At 44.5% G+C, this 21,495-nt stretch overlaps 1 protein-coding gene across 9 annotated transcripts in view; it reads left to right on the top strand.

Annotated features, from left to right (window-relative positions):
* Positions 1-494: 494 nt before the first annotated feature.
* The window catches only part of IRF2 (interferon regulatory factor 2), a 43,442-nt gene continuing 22,441 nt past the window's right edge, over positions 495-21,495 (top strand). Inside the window, exons 1-4 of one of the 9 annotated variants that reach the window (XM_075091223.1) lie at positions 504-783; positions 7,052-7,110; positions 18,642-18,771; positions 19,695-19,802. In XM_075091223.1, coding sequence (XP_074947324.1) covers positions 19,716-19,802 — 87 coding nt within the window. In that variant the 5' untranslated portion in view covers positions 504-783; positions 7,052-7,110; positions 18,642-18,771; positions 19,695-19,715. Of the gene's footprint in view, positions 784-7,051; positions 7,111-18,641; positions 18,776-19,303; positions 19,464-19,694; positions 19,803-21,495 lie in introns of those variants that run through there. The other 8 variants (XM_075091219.1, XM_075091216.1, XM_075091222.1 and 5 more) reach the window with 8 other exon arrangements.

Raw genomic sequence — 21,495 nt, 5'->3', positions numbered from 1 at the left:
CCGCTGGGTCCAAAGGATTTGGTTTGAAATTGTCCTCGTTGTAGGACTGTGACACAGTCCTTTCTTAAAGGCAATGACAGCCGCAGCACGCGTGTCCACCAGGCTGAGACCAGCACTCCCACCCCAGCGGAGGGGGAAGAGAAGCAAGTTGCGATGCTGGAGGAGCCGAGCCGCAGGGGTTCCCCCACGGGTTCGGGGGACAGCCTGCTTTGATCCGTGGGTTTGCTCATCCCGGGACGGTGTCCCCTCACTCCGAGTGTCCCCTCACTCCTGGCTGCCCGGCGCCGTCCCGGGGCTCGCAGCTCCAGCTCTCGGGCCAGCCAGGGCTGACCCCCCCACCCCCCACCCCAGCGCCTTATTAGGGCCGGGCGTCGGGGTTATTTCAGTTACAAGTCAAGCGATTAATAAAATGTAAGGTTTCCAGAGGGGAAGGGGCTCGCGGGGGGCGGGGGGGGAGGGGAGAGCCCGGCCGTGCCCCGCCGCGGCGGTGACGGGCGCAGCGCGCTCCCGCGCCCGCCGCAGCCCTGCCCCCGCCGCCTGCGCGGCCGGCCCGGCCCGGCCCGGCGGAGAGGCGGGGGGATTTCCAGCGCCGCCGGCGGCCTCGCCGCTTCCTCCTCTTGTTTTGCTTTCGATCTGGACCCTTCTCCGCCCGGGCGGAGGCAGTTAACTTTTAGTTTTGCTCCCGCGATTATTCAGCGCCTGTTTTCATTTCCATTTCGCGTCCCCTGGCAACGGCGGTAACCTTGAGGAATTATATAAGGGCCGCGAAAACGGGCCGGCAAGGTAATTTTAAATTTTCTTCTGTTTAAAACTCCTTTAAAAATTTTTTTTAAATTATCTCCCTCCCCCACCCCCACTCCGTTCCCGCATTGCTGCTGTTTTCGCCTGCGGGGCGGCGAGGCTCCCGGGGAGATGCGCATCGGTTTAAAAACAAAAGGTCGGGCTGCCGCGGCCGGGGCCGAGCCCCGTCCCGCCGTGCATTTGGGAAGGGGCACGGGGAGGGCAGAGGCGGGGAGGGCGGCAGGTTGCGGCGGAGATGGGGTGCGGTGGGGGGGGGGGGGGTACCCGCCGCCTCCTGCCTGGGGAGCCCCGGCGCGCAGACAAAGGCGGGGGGCGTTGGATTTGGAGGGCCGGGGCGCGGCGCGGGCCGGGGCGGGGGGCCCCGCACTTGTTGCGGGCTTGGAGGCTGCCGGTAGCCCCGGTAAGGCGGCGGTGGGGGGGGGGGGGACCGGCGGGGGCGCGGCGGGCGGGGGTCGCGCTGTGGGGGGGTGCCGCTGCCCCCGGGGGGGGCGTTACACAAGCGGCGGGGCGGTGCCTTCGCGCCTTGCCCGCCGCGGCCTGCGCTTCGCCCCTCGAGGCCCCCGGTGGCGGCTGAGGCGCCCGGGGGGCGGGGGGCCGTGCCCCTGCGAGGGGGAGGTGGCGGCGGCGAGGGAGGAGGGGTTGGCACGACAAGATGGAGAGGGGCTGAGGGGCCGTTAGGCCGCCGCGGGTGGGTTCCGTGGGACCAGCGGAAGGAGGAAGTCCTGTGAGGAGCTGCACAGGGCAGGCCGCTGATGGGCGGTGGTGTTTCCTCGCTCCTATGCAGCAGGCCTTTCCGCCTCTGTATCTCTATCTTAAAGTAAACACACCTCTACAAAGCAAGCATTGCTGGTTCCCCTCCTCCCCCCCTATATGGTCTGAATGGCTCCGGCCTTAACAAGTGCATAATTCGGACGTTTATCAGCCTTGAACTGCGCTCTCCGCTCTGGTTTTCCTCAGCAATAGCCTCTTGTGGGTACGGGCAGCGCTGCTGCCGCGGCTCCTTGCGTGGCGGTTCACAGAGCGCTGTCCTGCTCCGTGCCAGCAAGCAGAGGGCCAAGCCCTGGATGTCTTCCCCCGGAGGGAATTTATGAACAGGGGTTTTGTTTGTGTGTAGCGCAGAGGGTCAAATTCCAAGCATCTCGCAATGTCTGGAGTCAACGCTGCAAACACGTGAAGAATTGGATCCCTCAGCCCAGGCTTCCAGAGACTTTAGGTCTTTAATTTCCATTTTGATTAGCATGAGCACCTAAACAGCAGAGTATTTGAGGCTTATTTATTTAAACACATGGCTCAGATAAAGGAATTTCAGAGTGCAGAACTTTGGTTCCTGTTAGTGTATGGTTATAACTTATAGCCCAGCTTACCGTGCTAAGATCTTACAGACAGCACTCTCTTGAATGTAGGAGCAGTTGTAAACTACAGCGTCAGTTTCTGGAGATGAAATACTGCATGTTTAAGTTCATAGTTATTTAAGTCTTAATGGGTTTGCATATAATCTTTGCAGAATGCTGGAGTTAGTACCATAAAAAGACAGTTGAGCGGAGCAGCAACATTTAAAGTAATCCTGATACAGAAACAGTGGCATAATTATAAAAGTAGCAGAATTGATTTGTGAGGCAGATGGTTTCCATCTGAATTGCAATCTTTCCGGGCCACCAGCCCCTTCAGAGGCATCACTGTCCTTCTCTGGCCCCTGTTGGTAATGTCCCACAGGGAAACTACTTCACGTGCCCCTTGAATGCAGCAGTTCCTTTTCACTGGTAAATGGTGGGGGAAGGTCTGAGAGCACTGAATCCTTTGACGTGGTATTGCTTTGTCACAGTCATATGCCACGCTGTAGTTCTTCAGCTAGGTACAGGCACGGCAAGGAGTCAGTCTGCTGACACTGGTGGTATCCTGCTGAGGCTGGGGGTCCCAGCTGGTTGGCAGAGGTAGTTAGCCATTGTATTTGACATATGTATCTTTGTGGTGTCACCCAGTTACTTGCTGACTTCAAAAGTGGCAGATTTCAGAAAATGTCAAGTCAGTCTCGAGCTGTTCATCACAGGCCACGTTACGTGGAAAGGGGTAGCTAAGAGGTACCTTAGCTACTTATGGGCTGTTAGGAAAGGGGGTTAAAGACCCCAGTCTCCATTGCATGGGGGTCTCTGCTATGTAGGACCAGGTAGAGAGAGACAGATGTCTTAATGCACAGTTGAGAAAGTGATGCAGAAAAAAGGAGCTAAGATTCAGGAGGAACTGGAAGTATTTTTGGAATAGAAAGGGTCAATGTTAGCTTAATAGACTTCATGTAAATAAGTTTGCAGCCAGGCTAGGTATGCCTTAAATTAAAACATTTATTTAGATATATTATTTATATATATGAAATTATAAATTTTAGCACAAAACAGTGGGGGAAAGCTGACAGGTGAAAAAGAATGTAAAATTTGCCATGACATGTACTCTCTTGGAGAGGATTGTCATCCCCGTGGTATTAAAACTGGTGTTAAACCATCTCCATGATATAATACTTTGAGTATCAGGAACTTCGTGGAAACTCAGATGGTGTAGTGACAGACAATAGATGGCATAAAGAGGAGAGAGTAGCTTGCACGTGTATAAAGTGGGGATACTTTTTTGGTAAAAAGCAAATAACATTTTTTGGAAGTAACACAGGATCTCACGAATTGATGTTCTGGGCCTAAATAGGAAGAGTAGAGATTAGGGCTATGTGACTGTCTACTCAACCAAGGTGTTGACAACGACTATCATATATTAAGGTAGAGTAGAGAAGCTACAAAAGTAGGAAATACAATGATAATGGGAGGCTTCAGTTGCCCCCACTTAGATTATGTCATCCTCCAACATGAAATTTGCTTGTGTACTAACTTTTTAGATGCCTGCTTTGTAGGTGTAGCTTGTAAGGGTGCTCTGTGCGTAGCAACTCTGGACAGGGTCCTGGCCAGCAAGAATTAAGTTCAGAGTTTTACATTTAAAATGCCAGCCAGCTCTGATGTGACCATGATCATAATGATCTTAGACTCCATGTTGCTTCAGGAGCAGTAAAGCCAAGGGCTGCTGTGGCAGTGTTTAATTTTCCAAAGTAAATCTTCATAAAACAAGGAGACGAATGAAATGGTGAGAAGCAGCCCAAAGTGAAAAATGCTTGCAGGTGGCGTGTAATTCTTCAAAGACACTGAAGTAAGGGCTCAAAGCAATTACATGGCATCTGTCAGAAATACCAAGGAAGTTGAGGAGGCTGACAAGCAAAATAAAGGAGCTCGGTAGAAGTGAAAAAGACATCTTTCAAAAAGTTAAAAATTTGTCTCCAAATGGGAAAGGTGGAAAGGAACATAAAATCTGTAGGCCAAAGAGAGTCATGGAACAAGTTGCAAAGGCATGAAAAAAATTAGTAAATCCCATTTGAAATGCATCAAAAGCAGGAAAGCCTGCTGATAAGTGATCCATGTGTAGAAGGAGTGCCTGAGGAAGATAAAGTCATAGCAGCAGAGTGAAACAAATTCGTTGAGCCTTGTTTCACTGAGGAAGAGTTTAAGGAGATTCTTAGGAGTTAAGGAGATTCTAGAGGCTTTTTCTTTTTTTAAGGAGTGAGCAAGTTGGAGGATTTCTCCCAAATTGACATGTCTGTAAGAGAGGGTATCAGAACGAACCGTTGAGGAGAAGGATGAAGTAGATGGCAGGAGGTGGTACTTGTTCATGAGTTTTGACGGAGCTTAAAATACGAAATTGCTGATACACTGCCTGTGGCGTGTAACTTGTTGCATAGGCCTCCCTTGGTGCTCCAGGAATAGAAGGTGACAAGTGAGCTGTCAGTTTTTCAGGGTTTCTGGGGAGACCAAGAACTCCAGGCTGGTCATTTTTGTTTGCTTTTTTGCCAGATATTAGTGAACACAGGTATAAATGTGACACATTGACAAAGAATAGGCCTGACTATTGTTGAGGAGGAGTTGCATGTCATGAGTCTTCTAAGATTCTCTAAAGGCTGTTATTGAGATCTGGTTGATACAGTCCTTAAAGCAGGGCTAGTTTCAGAATGGGATCAGGTTGCTCAGGGTTGTAGGGTCGTGGTCAGTTTGCTCAATGAAAGGAGGTTGCCAGTCATGCCCCTCCAGAGTCTGCCTAGGGTGTGTAACTGATAGAGGAAGGGATAGGCAGTGGTGTGACAAGTTTGCTGCTTGTATTAACTCATTCAGAGCAGTAAAATCCTGAAGGCTGAACTGCAAAGACTGCAGAAGGATCTTATATCAAAAATCCAGATGTAAGTTGGCAAATGAAATTGGCTACAGACCAATGTAAGTGTAATGCACGTGGAAAGGAATGCAATCTTTCTGTACACAAGGATGCAGTTTGAACTGACCTTTTACTCAGGACAACATCATACAACACAGATAATCCTATGAAAAAACAAGCTCTGTGCCCAGAAGTGGCTAAGAAAGGAGAGGGCAGGTTAGGAATTATTAGGAAGGAGTAAAAATAGAAATAGCGAACACCGTCATGCCACTATAAATCCATATTGCTCCCCTATCCTGAATAGTGTTAACAGTTTTTGTTCCTACATCTCAAAAAGAATGTAGTGAAAATTGATGAGCTACAGAGCAGGGCATCAAACACAATCATAGAAATGAAACAGCTTTTGTGAAAGACTAACTACCTTGGAAAAGAAGTGACTGAAGAGGATGTGGGGATGTTCTTTAAAATCATTAGTGTCACCAAGAAAGTGAATAGGTAACAATACAGATAAACATGACCCAAATAAAACAATTGGGAGGCCACTTTGAAACAACAGGAAGTGTTTGTCCTGCAGTACGTAAATTGTGGTGCTCATGGCCACTGCGTGTATGTCTGGGGTTTACGTGGGTTCACGAGTGGTTAGGCAGTTTGTGGGAGAGAAACTTGCTGTGCAACTTAGCTGTCAGAACGGTTCATTAGCAAATTTTGGGCACTGGCTGCCCACAAAGAATTACAGCAGAAGCTGATGAAGAATTGTTTCTGAAAAGTGCAAATAGAAACCTTCTCCGCTGAGGAGCATAAGCTATGGTCCATTTGCAGATAACATAAAGAAGCAAGACCACGTATTGCCCTTTGTTATGTGAGCCTTGTGGCATAAGGTCTTATGAAACTTCCAGCAAAAAGATGTTGCTTTGGTGATCCTGTTTAATCTGTGCTTGTTACCCCTGGACTTGTTAACCTGACACAAGTTACAGTTAGGTTAAGTGCATCCTGTACACATTTAACATTGCATGGGAGTAGTATCCCAGCAAAATTCCTCTGATGTTTGCAGGATTAGAACCTCAACTTATGTTTTGTGGATCTTATATTGAAAGTCACGGTCCATTTGTAGGTAAAGAAGTAAAACTAGTCACGTGTTACTCTTACTTATCTCTGTGGCTCATTTGTAAAGATTGCCCTTTTGAAACTCGATTCTTCAAAGGCCTACGATGATTGTGATATTGAGGGCATAAACCATAAGGTAGTGTTTACAGAAGTTTTATTGTAACCTATGGTGCTATAAACTGGGATTAGTGTAAAGCATTTTCTCGTTTGTCCTTTGAGATCACAAGTGCAAAAAGCAAAACAAGAATAAGCAAGCCAAAAAGATTCTGGTTACAGTGAATGAGAGGAAGAGATTTATTAAGTTGCATATTCCTCATGTATGAGTAATGTTATGGAAAAAATAATGCAGTGTAATTAAATAATTTCCCCTTCTTTTTTTCAAAGTTTTGTTGGATCTGTATGAAGGTTCTTCCTTGAATTGACTATGTGTGAACTCTTGTATTAAGATTAGAATAGATTAAAATAGCCAGTAAGAAAAATGGGAATAAGCAATTAACGATTGTTAACAGTCAGGAGTTCAATGTCTGCAAATATACATATATGCACACATGCATATCTACATATATATATAAAAAATTAGATGTTTTGTATACTGCATAATTAATACATTGTACAGCACACACTTCTTACTGATAGCTTGTAAAACAGTTTTAAAACCCACTGTTCCAGTTAGTGCCGGATATGTTTTCAGTTTCTTGGAAGTTATTGAAAAATTGCTGGTTTTTTTGAATGAGCTGGGGAGAAAAGAAAGAAGTGGTAAGCAGTAAAATCATGTTTGGTTTCTTAATACGCAATATACTACAAGCCTGGCTTTGCGTATATTGGAAATCTTCTGACCCCTTCATTTGCTTGGGGGCAGATTACAACAAATGTACTGCAGTCTTTCGTACAAGGCAGATGTTTTATCTTGTTGCAGCTTGGACGCAGGAGTCCAGGAGCCAATCTACCTGCATGTGGCATGTTGTTTCACCCAAGGTACTGAGCTAAATTCTAACTTTAAATTATTTTAACATTCAGTTGTTGCTATATAGGTTGCCAGCTTTCAGGTTGAGCTTGGAAGTAATACTTTCCATATTCTTGTAAAGAAAAGAATAGAGCAGATTACGGTTTGGTAGTTTTTCAGCTAACCTTTACAGGTTTGGTCTGTAGCTCCCAGCATATCTGGTGTTAGGAACGCAGTGAAAACAAAAGTATTTACCTTTCATACTTTAGTTTGAACTGCGTGTGACAGTGAATGTTGTCTAACCATTTCCCTTTTGCTGTAAAATTATTTTAAGCGCTTTTTAGTTTAAAGTTGTACATGCTTAACATTGACAGAGCACAAAAGAAGGAAGTATTGCTTACAGTTTGTTTTAAGAAAGTCTGAAAGTGTGCTCAAGTTCTGCTTTTTGATGTGTACGGAGGGATATAGGTGATTTGAGGGGCTTGGTGAATGCACAGAAGACAGTCTTTGCCATAATACTTCTATTGGTATTGGACATTGCTTAACAGCATTACAGGCAAACCTTTTACAGCTTTATCTAAGCAAGATTTCACCTTAATTCTTTAATAAGTTCGGTTAGCAGTAAGCTTAGGTCTTTATGTGCATTTTATGCATATGTATAACATGCATTTGGTGGGTGATGTAGGCTTTTCTGCATTTGGTGTACTGGCTGCTCTTTTAGGGTGTTTTTTTGAATCGTGTAAATGTGCTTTTCATGCAACTGAGAGATGAATACAGTGGAAGATACTAAACTACTCAATTTAATTGGATGTAGTGTATACATTTGTAAAATGAAAATCAACCCCCCAAAAGCATGCCAGACTTGTGACAGCACCTTATAATCTAAAATAAAAATAATTCCACAGTAAGAAAAAAGGTGGGATAGGAGACAAATATTTTAAAATTACTGAAAGTTTTCCAGCACGATGTCAAATCCCAACAGTGTTACATGAAAAAGATGAAAGCAAAACTTGAGGATAAAATTGAAACCAAATATAAACAAAAGTGAAACCGACTCCATTGGTTTTCATTTCCCAGTTGGCAAAAATGAAAGAATAAACACAGAGCAAAGAAGCATGAGAGCTGAACTTGAAAAATTATTTCAGTTTTATTATTTATTTCATCTGTTGGTAAATTTGACTTCTGCATGACAGCATTCCTTTAGCAGACTACACAGTAGGGATTATGAGTTGCTGTCCCTGGTTTGTCTGGGTACTACTTTTCCTACCCAGGGGTCTGGTTGATGGCCCCGCAGTATGGGAAGTAGTGTCTTCTCCAGTCATGGAATTAACATTTTGAAATGCTGTGACAAATGTGTACAGAAAGTACAGTGGAGGTGATGACATCTAGTATGATGAAAACGAGTGCAACTGAAATTTATTTGTGTTGAGATGTGAATTGCTAATAGGATCAGGTATAAAATATGTGGTGGGATTTTTTTGCTCCCCACCTTCGGGATCGTCCACTTAGATCTGGGTCAGATCAACAGTAATCAAAAGATGTTACCAGCTTTGCTGATGACATGAAATGACTGTGAATGGTTTCACTACATTTCCACAGATCAGTCAGCAGCTAGAAGGTCTTTTTTGACCTTGAGAACTAGCTGGTGAATTAGTCAAAAGATGGCCAAACATTGGGTGGCCGTGGAAGCTCAAATGAATATCCTTCTCGCACACAGAGGTGCATAATCCTGGGCAACATCGACAAAAAGGTTGGGTGTTGAGGAGAAGTTTGGACAATTGCTGCTCTGCTGACGCTGTACTAGGGTGAAGTGAAAGACTTCAATTCCGGAGGTCTAATTCTCACACATTTGCAAACATTGCATTTGAGCATATCAAAACTAAATTCTTTGGATGCTGAAACTGTTCTGGAGATTTAAGATTGATGAGGGAAGCTGATGACGACTAGCTTTGTTTAGTTTAATAATATTTATCTGGCTTAGATGAGAAATGAAGATGAGTTCAGTGGTCTCACTCTAGCTCAGTAGCATTTTAGGAAACTTCTAAGATAGAAATAGCTGCTGCAGATCAGGAATTGAGGCTGTCTCATTGCTGTCGGTCTGTGGTCGACAGGAAAACTTTAAATTAAGAGCACATTTTGTAACTGATCCTATTAACTATTCATATCTCAACACAAAAATGAGTTAAGAAGTTCCTGTATGTCTTGTGGCAGTGGAAAGAGTAGCATTTTTATAAAAAGGAGAATTGCATCATACCATTTCAGCAAGCATCAGTATTAAGCATTTAATACTTAGCACTCTTTAAGTGCAATCATTTAAAATGTATGTACAAAAGAAAGACGTTTCTCTCTTAAATTCTACAGTGTCAAGCAGTATCTCTGTAATAACTAATTCAATTTATTTTTTGTGCTCAACACATCTGCTTCTTTCATGGTGCTATTTTTGTAACCGTAAATAAGTGCATGTGACAGACATGTTTCCAGCTTGCGCTGTGGATGATTCAGAGGATCCCAGCCCCCAAGCCTGTGCCTGCTGTGGTCTGTCTGTAAAGCAAGCGTTTAAGTAAGTGGGAGAGTGTTTTTTTACAAATCTGAAATGGCATATACTTTTCTTTAATACCTTCTCTTGCAAGTAAAGGAGAAACCTCTTTCTTGAAAGGGCTGGATTTGGTGCTTGCTCTGAGGTTACACCGAGGTAGTTCACGTCTTTTGCTCTCAGTTCTGGGTGCTGCGCTAGCAATCAGAAGTTTGGGTAGCAGAAGTGTAGGTGTGGGTTAGCTATTAACTTCAGTGGTAGAAACTGCCCTTGCCCAGACAATAAAATGAAAGGTTTAAGCAAATATTAAATCGCACTTTAGTGTAGTGTGCAAATAGTTTTTGCGTGTGTGGCAGAACAGTATGTTATACAAACAAAGGTAGCTGTGAGAAACAAGCCCAATCCGAGCAAGGTGGATTACATCAGGTGCAGGTCATGGCCGGTGAATGTGAAAACTCTTCCTTGAACACATTTCTTAGTGTTAGCTGTCTGGAATAATTTTTATGCCTCTCTGAGTGCCTCTAAAGTGTCATTGTCTTCTTTGCAATCCTGCCTGAGCCTTACAAGCCACCAGTGTGGGAACATTGAGATTAAGGACTATTGTTTTATGATGGCTGCTTTTCCTATATGTAGCACCCTATGAAGCACTGACCCTGTACTTAGGCAGAAGAATGCAAGACAGGACACGGAGACGAAGTCTGCCTAGGCTTTAAAAAGTATTTTTACAGTTTAAGATCCTGATCTTGCAGATACTTGCATGTGTGATTTTCCACTGCTTTCAGAGGGACACGTGTAGGAAACACATTGTGCTTGTTAAAAAGTTTTAGGGATGTCTCCTGTAAACCTAGTCACAGAGCTCATAAGAGTGTGTTGGCCTAATGCAGCCATGGAGGGATTTAAAAAAATGCTGTTGAGTTGCATCAGTATGATAAAATAAGTGATTCTTGATAATTGTTTGAGTCTTCATAGCCTTCTGGTTTTCACCAGGCTGGAAAATTTTTTATGAATCAGGTGTCAAATGCTGCATTTTCCTGACAGCTTTCAAGAACGCCCAGGGTTTGGCTTCTGTGGATACTGAGTGACACAGCTAAGCAGCATCAGCTATTGCATGTGGGTATTTGGGAGTGGATTCGTGTGTGAGCACTTAATTCTGGAATAAAATTGATATATTGAGGGATAACTGCTCCCCAATGCAAGGAATTAATTATTCCCTGGCAACCGTGCCAGCAATTTTCTTGTTGTAAATAGGCCCTTCCCAAATGTGTCTGAGTGAAGTACAGCTCTGCTACTGAAAAGTCACCACCTCTCTTTTAGGCAGCTTTTGGGGGAAAAACAGTTAGACATCCCAGATACCAAAGACAAATCTTTATCAATCATCAGACATAACAGAAACCTTAAGAAGGCAATAAATCAGGTAAAAGTTATGGCTGCTTTTGAGACTCCTGGAGGAGGTGGCAGGAGGAGAGTTTTCTGTAATCCCATGCTGTTGGCTGTCACTTGCATAGAGCATTGTTTTTCTGACGCCACCACAATCTGGCATCTCCCTCTTCACTCCAGGCAAGACCTGGAAAACAAATGAAAGGAATCTCCAGGAAACAAAGTATTCCTTTAAAGCTGAAAGTAAAGCAGTCATTTTGTATTGTCACCAGACTTGCAGACATTGATGTGTGCACAGATGGTTGTAGTGGTAAGGATACTGTGGAGATCGTCTTTAACAATCTATTTGTTAGAAGCCTGGGCCAAGTTGCCAGCTGATGTAAATCACTGCAGTGAAAGGGCTCAGCCACAGACACCATGTTGTTCAAGTGTCATGATAATAACATTCAGCATAGGAGCCAGTGCAAGGGAAATTTTATTGTAGGTATTGAGAGATTGAAGCCTTGTTTAATTATAGCTAAGTCTAGAAGCAAAAAAACAGCCTTCTCGTTCTGTTGTATTAAAATAAGATGGCTTTTCTTCAGTATGGTTCTAGTCTGCAAATCTGAGGGCTACCTTTAATGATGCCTGAGATCACTGCAAAATAACAACTCATGTCTTTGCTGCTCAGGGAGAATAAGCTTTGCATGGAAACCGAAGGAAAGAGTCTGTTTTGATGTGTAATGTCTGAATCCCAGCCAGGGCACGTTAACACCCTTTGGGTGGAACAGAAACGCTATAGGGCTGATGAAACATGCTCTATATACAGTATGAGTTCCCATTGTACGTTTTCCTGGACATGTTTATCATGCAGTCTGTAGTGCTGATTTCAATACATGTTTGAGGTATTTGCTGCCTTTGTTTTACTTGGGTTTTGATTTTTTTTGCAGGGAATGTTGGGTTGCTTTGGATGTTTTTTGCTCCTTGGCCCTTGAGGATGCAAGGGCTTTTCTCCCTTCTACCTTTGTGTATCTTTCTTGGGTACAGCAGCACAAGAGGAGGGCATACTGAATGCTTCCCTCCTCCTCCATCTACCTTGCACCTCTCTACAGCCCAAAGTGGGCACAGCCTGGCCCCTACGAAGCAGGGGCTTGGAAAGTTGGGTAGCTGTTGCTAGCTTGAATCCGTCACAGAGCAGCCTGGGTTCCCAGGCATTTTACAACCCCACAGAGCTTTCCCATTACCAGCCATGGTCCTGTTGTAGTCCTTCCACGTTTGGGTTGGAAGCCTTGGGAAGCAGGTGAAATATTCCTCGTTGGTTGCCCATGCAGATTCTTCCTAATGGCCAAGCTGTGCCTTACACCAGCCTTCCCAGGACCTGTACCCTCCAACTGTGCCTGCTCTCCAATTCTTGGCTCTCCAACCTGTTTTGATGGAGCCTCCTCCTTCCTGCAGGCACCTGAGCAAATAAAATACCACCTTTCCTGCCTGTGGTGAATTATTTTTCTTGGTGATGGACAGGAAGGAGGTAGTGTGCTTTATGGCATCTTTGCTGCCACCGCCAAAGCGTTAAGAAAGAGCAGCAAAAATACTGCCATCGCTACAGTGGGATTCAGGAGTATAGCCAACAGGGGAGCTGGGTCTGTGAAGCAGTCGGCCATGGGGTATGCTTTAAGGGAATGCAAGGCAAGGGTGCTTAGTGATAAGCAAATCTGCCAGCAGAGTCATGATGTTTCCCCCATCCCTCCCTGTTCAACAGGGTGTCAATGCCAGAGTATTCCTAAGGAACAAAAGAGGCACCATAAATACATGCAGTTAAATGACCAGAGAGGATAGGTTTTGCTGTCTAGCTATCCATGAATCCAGAAAGACCTTTATAGGGTTTTATGTGTTTTCTCGCTTCATATCTGCTTTTCAGTATCAAGAGCTTCAGGATTTTATTTTGAACCCTTAACCCTTGCCCCTCGAGAATGGCAATGCCCACTTTTCCTTGTTTACTAATGCTACTTTAATTACACGTTTTGCTGTTGGTTCCAATAAAGATATGGATATTTGCATAATTCAGGGTTATCAGAAAGAAGGCACGTTAATTCTGCTTCTGCAGATTCAATGGTGAGATTCTCCCCCTCGCAGCAGATGGGAAGTGTACCAGGCAGAGGTCTGTCTCCCTGTGGGCTGCAGGCAGGAGGATTTCAGGTGTCTGCAGTCAGAGCAGCTGAGTAAAGCACAATTCTGTTGTCTGTGGTTCAGTGTCAAAATCACATTTCTGAGCAGGGGAGGCTAGCAGGTTTTCTTAGCCAGGAAAGGTCTCTATCCCTCTGACTAGCTTGACTTCTGAGCAGGGCTTTGCTCAGAGTCCATATGGTTAAACATGTACTTTGAAATGGGCATCCACAGTGGAATAGTTGAAAAAGGTGGTCCTATATGCAAAATCCTATATGAAGGCAGAGCCCGCACTGTGACCAAGGGACAGAATTTTGCTCCAAGCACTGTTCTTAAAATAAGATCATGTTTCCTTGTATCCTGGAACAGTCTTGGCGCAGGGACAAATACAGAACCCAGTTCTCTGAATCCTAAAATTAGCGTATGGTCTCATTTCAGCATATCTCTTTGGTCACGCAGAGTGATTGATGCTTTTCTGAACTGCATCAATGTTAGCAAACAAAGGGAATACTTTAAAAGATTATCAGCAAAGCACAAGATAACTTTTAAAAAAAATACACTGTCAGTTCTGTATTTGCAGAAAAAAGAGAAATAGATACCATCAACATTCTGCACGAGTCCTCTGGAGGAACAGATGTTTCTTCACAGCTCAGGAGAAAGGCTGTGACCTACTTCACAAATGCACCTCAGAGTGTCTTATCCCACCTTACCTTATCACAACCATTAATAATGTTTACATATAGTGGCAAATCTTTTAACTGGGTACTTTGTGACGGGGAAGGAAGAACTGCTTTTTCATTTTTATTTTTTTTTTTACTTCCATACAAATATATTTTTTAAAAGAAATCTGTAGGCATAGAGTAGCTTGTGTTTTGGGATAACCTTTGTGCTTTCTCAGTTATCCAGATGCTTTCAGAGGGAGTGAAACTGAAGGGAAGAGAACATCTTGTACTGCTCAGATTTAATGCCTGCCATGCCTTTGCTTTCACTTTCTGTCTACAGCTGCTGTAATTCTGGTGAAGAGCTCTTCATTCTCAAAGGTTACACTTTCTGTATGGCAGGAGCGTTACCTCCGTCAGGGAAAAGCAGAAGTCAGATTTACTAGAATGTTTTAGCAGAGAGTATGGAGGACTACAAGCCCTTTATTGAACATTATGGAGTGGAAATATTTATATGTATATGTAGATTGCAACCATCACTTACATCTTTTCTCATGTCTCTTTAAAGATGAATAGCTCTCAAAAATAACTGATATTTTTCTAATATCTCTTTAAAAATAAATGAGTGCTGTTAGTTTTCCTTCTGCAGAGTCTTGCATAAAGAATCTTAGAAAAATACATCTGTAAAGTAGTATAGAGCTGAAATTCAGTATGATTTATTGCGTCTCAAGGGTGCTGTAGTGACAGCTACCTGCTCCATGCCCTTTGTGGGACTATTTCTAAAAACCGTGTTGTACCCATGCTTCCCTCTCTTATGCCATTGTGACTCTTCTTTCAGCCGTGTCTGTCCTAGGAAGTTGGTTTGCATGCTTCACGCCAGGCTGCTGGCATGATTCCCATGTAGAAAGCTCATTTTCAAGTGCACTGTTTGGTAGCAGGAGCAGTGTTACTGACTGGCCTTCTCCCGGTCTCCGTGTTCCTAACTGGGTTATGTTGGCCCAGCTTCAGCAGATCCTGTGCTGTCTGCCCTCTGCAGCACTCTTCCTCCAAGTCATGACTGCAGGCTTAGGACAGTTCATAGCTTGTTGGAGTGTAGCCTCCACCATGTTCTTGCGTTATCTGGTTGCAAAAAAAAGGCTGAACTGACCGCAGGACTAGCAGGAATAGTACAGTAAATAAACCTTTGAAAAAGGTCAAAATAATCCCTTCATAAACCATGGTGTCAGTGCATCTGTGGGCCATGCTTCTTGTGTAGGGCTTGGCTCCTCAGGCTGCCGGTGGCCTACCCTTCCAGGCAAATGCCATTGAGTTGGGGTTAGTGTCTCATACGGCACCTGCTTGGGAATAATTTTACTGATGTCTTGATGTCCGTCAGTACATTTAAGGTCCCACCACTGAAAAGGTAACCGCCCGTGACTACGGCCACCTTTAAGAAAGAGGCAGGTGATAAAAATGGAGAAGAAAAAGGGAGATGATATTCACAAAGCTACCAGCCTTAATACATCTGTAGGAGGTATGATTAAAAATTGTGGCTCTTGAAGGTTGGCTGTCTTGTTAAGAATGGCAAGCATTGATAAAATGAGTTCCTGGCAGGTAGCCCTACTTGCATGTCTAAATGAGCTCCCCTTTTCTTGTAGGGTAGAAAACTGCTTTCTTGGGTCCCATCTGCATTAGCAGTTGTCTCTGGTTTTTGGTGGATTTTTTCCCCTTCCCCCTCCATGGGACAGTGCTAAACCAGAAGAAAAACCAATTATTTTAAATGTAATGCCAGAAAGTTTGACTCCAGCATGGGTCTCTGGGAGTGTTAAGCATTTTCCCTTGTTCTTCCCAAAGAGATGCTGGGCTTCAGTAGGGTCCAAGTTTGAAGCTGAGGTTTAAAAGCGCAGGAGCTTCATTAGTGGTCTTGGATTAAGGGGTTCCTCCCTGTTCTCTCCAGCTGCTTGTCCCACTCCCATGCCAGAGTACCCTCCCCTCTTGGTTGTGCTGTCACGCACATCTTTGAGCAGGATGAGAGCATGATCTGGGTTCAAACAGACAAAAAAAAAAGCCTCCAGAAAGAGGTGTTGCTTGTAAGCCTGCTAAGTTACCTGGTCTTATTCGCAAAGCTGCCTGTGCAAAGAGTGACATTATGCAAAGAGCAATGTTAGTGTGTGACGAAATTGGGATGGGAGCGAAGGGTGGAGGTGATGGAGTGAGAGATGCTCCTTTGCTGTTGGTGGAGATGGAGCTGCTCCTTCCTCCTGAAGGCCCAGCCAGCTCCGCTCCTCTCCCCTGTCAGCCCAGCCAGCTCTGGCCATGGTGTCTCTGAGGCAGAGGAAGATGGTGGCAAGTGACCCAAGACAGGCATTAAGCCATTCTTCTCCCAGTTAACCCAAGTGTGAAGGTTCAGGCTGGCAAAGGTAACCATGCTTCTGGAGAGTTTTGCTTAGGGTGGCAGATGGGTGCCAATGGCTCAGGAACTCACGGTGGTGTTGAAGCCAGTGGGAACTGGATGCCATGGCAGGTCTGAAAATACTGGTAGGAGTCCACTTGTCCTGTTACAAAAAATACAGACACCTGCATGTAGCTTCTCCTGTGTGTAAGTGTGCAGGGGAAGTGCAATGTTAACATTCACTAGGAATGGGAGATAGGTGCATAGGCATTCCCAAGTTTATGGCCTGCTTCAGATTATAAATGTTGGTGTTTCATTCTCTTTACAAGATCAACTGTTTCTGCTTTTACTTTTCTGCTGGGTACACTGGAGAGAGGCTGGAGTGAAGGAACTTGGCATACCTGCTGTTTTGTATGGCTCACCTTATTTTCTGGCTTTGTAGGTTTGCTTTATAATTAGTATATTCTGACAGATGGTGAAGCTGGCTTGTTGTTAGGTGGTGGACCCTGAAACTTTACATGCCTTTACTGCCTATTTTTGAGAATTTCAAAGGTCTTTACAAACTTCAGTGACTCTTAATGACAGCAGGTGATTGTCTGGCTACTCACTGATGGATGGACGTCAGGTTCTCCCACCTGGAGCCATGGAAATAAGACTCCCAAGAGCACCCATTAACCCTGCTTAGGGACAGACAGAGGCTACTTGCAAGGCACTACGGAAGTTAATGTTTAGTTCTGTACAAATAAATCATGTGTTTGACAGCTTTGGAGGGGAGATGTGGCACCTTCATTTCCCACAGGCAGTTACTCAGTAGAGTTGACTTGGTGTTTTCATGGCGAGGATGTTGTTGACGTGCAACTGCCAAAAAACCCACTACACTTTAGCACCGTTGTGGTCAGTGCTGTCCTGAGGCAGACAGGTCTGAGGGTGTTGTTTGAAGATGTCAGGCTTTATTTTCTGCAGCTCATGCTTTTAGAGGAGCACAGAGTGTGTTTTGATGAGCAGAAGCATGCTGTACTTGCCCACCTGTGAAAGATGTTCCGCCATAAGATGCCACCGTTCCCTCCAGCTGGACATCACTGGATTATTTTTAGCTGGGTTTGGTTTTACTTCCAGATAAACAGATCTTGGGAGCCACTCCTCCCTTCTCACAAGCCAAACCTCTTTTCTGATTAGCTTGGATTAATTTGCCATGGGTGATGGATATGAAGGTATATGCTGACAGCTGCAGGTGCTAATCCCAGAGGAGTCCCAGGGTGCCAAAAAGGAGATGAGCATCACAGCGTCTGCGGGGGAGCAGCTGGGGAAGCCCTCAGGGACGTGGGAGGGAAGAGGCAACTGGCTCAACAGTGCTGTTTTGGGCAAGACCGGCTTCCTTGTAGTAGCGATGTTGGCAGTTTTCTCGTCTCCTGAAATGCATTGCTTTTGCACAAAGGCAGCTTCTGCTTCTTCTGTGTTGCCTGACCCAAGTGGAATTTTTTGCTGCTGCCTTCAAGATCACTTTTCTGCTTTCTGTCTGATTTTTTCATTCAGATGGGCTTGCGATTTGTCTTAGGGGCTCATTACCCAGGAGACGAGTCCCACTGCTAAATGGGAGCACTCATACATTGAACGCTGAAGATGATGCACAGTGTTTCCAGGAATTGTCTCAAAGTGCGTGCATACTTAAAGATACCTTACAGAGAAATGCATCCAAGATGATCGTTGCATTTACTTGTTTCTTCCTTGACAGATGAATCACAATTTGCTCGAATATTTAGTACATTGCTGTTTGCGTTTTCAGCTTTGACCTGACATGTAGTAGGGGAATATGGTAGAGATCTCCCGTACACACTTGGCAACCTGGATGGGAATAGTTGGTGCCAAGCAGAGGGGGCTGCAGCAGCGTGGCTGGCTGCTTGCCACCATCCTATGGGCTGAAAAAGCTGCACTCATGTCTCCCTCAGCCAGAAATCAGCATCCTTCATGCACGAGGGGGTTTGGACAAGAGCTCAGCCACTATCAGGTTCTGGGGTTGGCTGTTTTTTCATGTCTTACGTGAACCTGAAAGGGAGCTGAGCAGTTATAACCATTTTCTGAGCTATTTTAGAAATTCATAGTTGCTGTAAAAAGGCTGTGGCTGAAGCATGAGTGACCAGCTCCACAAAGTAGTGTGGAGTGTGCCAATATGTTTGCAAAGAGATTAGTGTGAGCACGGCTGCTGGTAAATTTTCTGAACACATCAAAGAGCCTTATTGTTGCACTGAGGTTTTAATTCCTTATTAGTTTCAGGAAATACATGTCCTCAGAGCAATGAGAGGAAACTTTGAACGTTTTTCTTCCTCTTGTGCTGGGTGTGGGCTTGGTACTGCCTAATTGTTAGTCTGTCTGATGCCTGTACTCCCATAGGAAGCAAGAACAAACCCATTTACATTTGTGTCATTGCTGTGTGCTTTCAGATATGGGGCCTACTCATTTTTTTATCTTTTTTTTTTTCTTAAGATCAAAGGTGACAAGAATAGTGGAGCAGAGAAGTTAAGAATGATGCAGAGACCACAGATGTGAAGAACAAAGGAGAGAGGAAGGAGCTGAGCCTGGTGCATAAAGGGAGAGGAGAAGAAGAAACCTAAATGCAAGTACTTGAACATGGAAATGATGGGTTGCAGGCTGCTTAACAGGAGTTTAATGCGGTGCTTTAATCTGCGTCTAGTGCCAGTTGGCGCTTTCAGAGAGGTGCCTGAGATAGCTTAATGTTTTTAAAATTTTCTGCTTTGGGTTCAAGACTTTGGACTCTTATGTCAATAATTTACAGCTCTGAACAGGGAAGTGGCATCAGGGTCACGTGTGAATGTGAGAGAGAAGAAAAAAAAAGAGTCAGTTTGAGTCTTAACTGAATAATATAATGTGGTATGGTGGGGCTGAGTTGGCTGTACAGCACTTGCTTCCTAAAAAATCAGTGACTGGGTTGATCAAAGAAAGCTGGAGGGAGGGGGTCAAACCACTCAGCCAGAACCAAAGTGGTCTGATAAATTGCTGTGACATGAAACTTTCTTTTTCCTAATTTTAGTCAAGTTTATGGACAGAAGCAGCCATTTGAAAGCACTCTGATTAGCAAGTGCATCATTTTAGTTAGTACAGTGATGCCTCCTACATGTGATTTCTTTGGTTGCGTTTTTTTCGTGGGAAAAAAAAAGTCTTGTGCAAATGCAGAGATGTGGGCCAAAAAGAGATCTCTTCAGGAGGGTAATTGTTTTTCTTTGTGGCCTCTGGTATCCTGCCTGTATCAGCACACAAGCTTTTGACAATATGATGTGTCATCTTCAGGTGAAGGTTTTCCTAATCCAGGTGTACCGGAAGAGTGTTTTCTGCCAGAGAGAATGTTTTATCAAATCCGTTGCTTTTAGGGGAGGCTCCCACACAGATCCAAAGTCACTATTATATTTATAATTGCTCAATGCCTGCAAAGCTTTAATAAGTTTGTACTGTGCAGAGACGGGGGATGTGCCTGGGAGTTCTGCCTGGAAAAAAAGTAACCTTGTTCCTTGTTCTCTGCAGCTCCATCCTGGGCTGGTGACAATGCCTGTCGAAAGGATGCGGATGCGCCCCTGGCTGGAAGAGCAAATCAATTCTAACACTATACCGGGGCTGAAATGGCTAAATAAGGTAAGGGGGGTGCATGCACACGTGTGTGTACATGTACTGAAGAGGGACTTCATAGCAGTGCTTGAGGTTTGGATAGGTAAATCGGCTCACATCTGGGTTTCAAAGGGGTGACATGGGGAGGAAGGGCAAAGCGGAATGCTTCCTGCTGAACCTGTTCCTCTGGCCTGGCCTGCCAGATCTGAGCCACCCTGCTTTGGCCTGGTGGATTTGTGGCTCCTTTGAAAGCATTTTCCAACTCTTTGTTGTTGGAGTGTTTCTAGAGACTCTGCTAGTTGTTTTTTTAAGCTGGAAGCAGATTGCTCACCAGTTAGCACCACTGAACAAAATGCACTGCTGAGGTGGAAGGCTATATTCTGTGTTAGACTCTGGGTTGAAGCAACAGTCTCCTGTTTCAGATATGTGTGGCTTCTCTGATGCTTCTCAACCTCGGAGAAAATGGGCTAACTTTTCCCCTGCCAGATGCAAACCTCTTATTCCTGGTCCTGAGCTCTAGACACTTTGAGAGCACAAGTGTGGGCTCCAAAATGTCAGTACCCAATTCAATTTTTCTTTAATTGGCTCAATAAAACCAAGGAGTGTTTTTGAGACTTTGAGCAGTAATAAACTGTGGAAATACTGCATGCATCCTGTGGTATGCAGAAGAGTAATTCACCACATGGAAAAGCATGAAGCCGTTTTGGTCACAGAGGCTACTTGATTATCAAAGTGGATGGAAATGCACAAAATTGGGTGCAGAAATGTAGGAGCTGCCACTGGTTAAGACACTACCCAGTTAGTCTGGTATCCTCCCTATAGTAGTAATTGTGGTGCTCAGGTGTTCATCTTTAGAGCTGAAGAATGGCAATTTAGATTACTACTTTTTATTTCAGCTTTCAAGGCTAGAATGCTTGTGACTAAAATTATCAGGAGCCCTTTAAATTTCAGTTACGAATTTTGTTTCTCAGGAGCTTCCTGCATCAGTGACTCTGACGTGCTGTGGCTGGGTAAATAAATATTGCTTTATCCATTCCCTAGTTAGCTGCTCTGTGAATTTGAGTAGGTCCTTGTTCTTGCATAATGGGGTCACAGCTGAAGAGGTGGAAGAGACCGGTTTTCACTGTTGTCTTTGTAATTTGAGTCCCACGTTCAGGTCCCTACGGATTCTTCTCCTTGAGTATCTCTACTTCGGTGTCGGGTCTCTCCTGTGACAGTTCATCTCTGCCGTCCTTTGCCGGGCATTCCTGCCCAATCCTGAAGTAATTTCTCTGCATAAGTGCAGAGCAAGACACAGTATTTCAGATTTGGGCATATTACTCTTAAATATAATGTTGTCATCTGTGGGTTATGTTCACGAAACCTTTTTTCAGTATACACCAGGAATGTACTTGACTCCTTTGCTCTGCAGTGTGAAAATGCTGCCACTGTGCTAAGGGCATCATTCTTCCAAGTTCAGCCCACCAGCCCATAAAGGCAGTTTGCAAGGCATGTCAGGTTGTTTAGTGTTTGCAGCCCTCTGATCATGATGTTACAGTGGTTTCTGCCTTGTGCTTCTGGCATAAACTTTTTGCGTGCAAGAGTTGGTAGGAGATTTTGCCCTTAGTTAGCATACTCTCTATTGACCAAGGCCTGTCTCACAAATAAAGTATTTTGGAATGTGTTTTTTTTTTTTTCTGAAACAAAGCCCTGGCTCCAACCAGAAAGAGGATACCAGGCT

The sequence above is a fragment of the Phalacrocorax aristotelis genome, chromosome 4, assembly GCF_949628215.1.
Source record: "Phalacrocorax aristotelis chromosome 4, bGulAri2.1, whole genome shotgun sequence".
Lineage (NCBI taxonomy): Eukaryota > Metazoa > Chordata > Aves > Suliformes > Phalacrocoracidae > Phalacrocorax > Phalacrocorax aristotelis.
The sequence above is the reverse complement of the archived record's forward strand: the minus strand, read 5'-3'. Positions and strand labels throughout refer to the sequence as shown.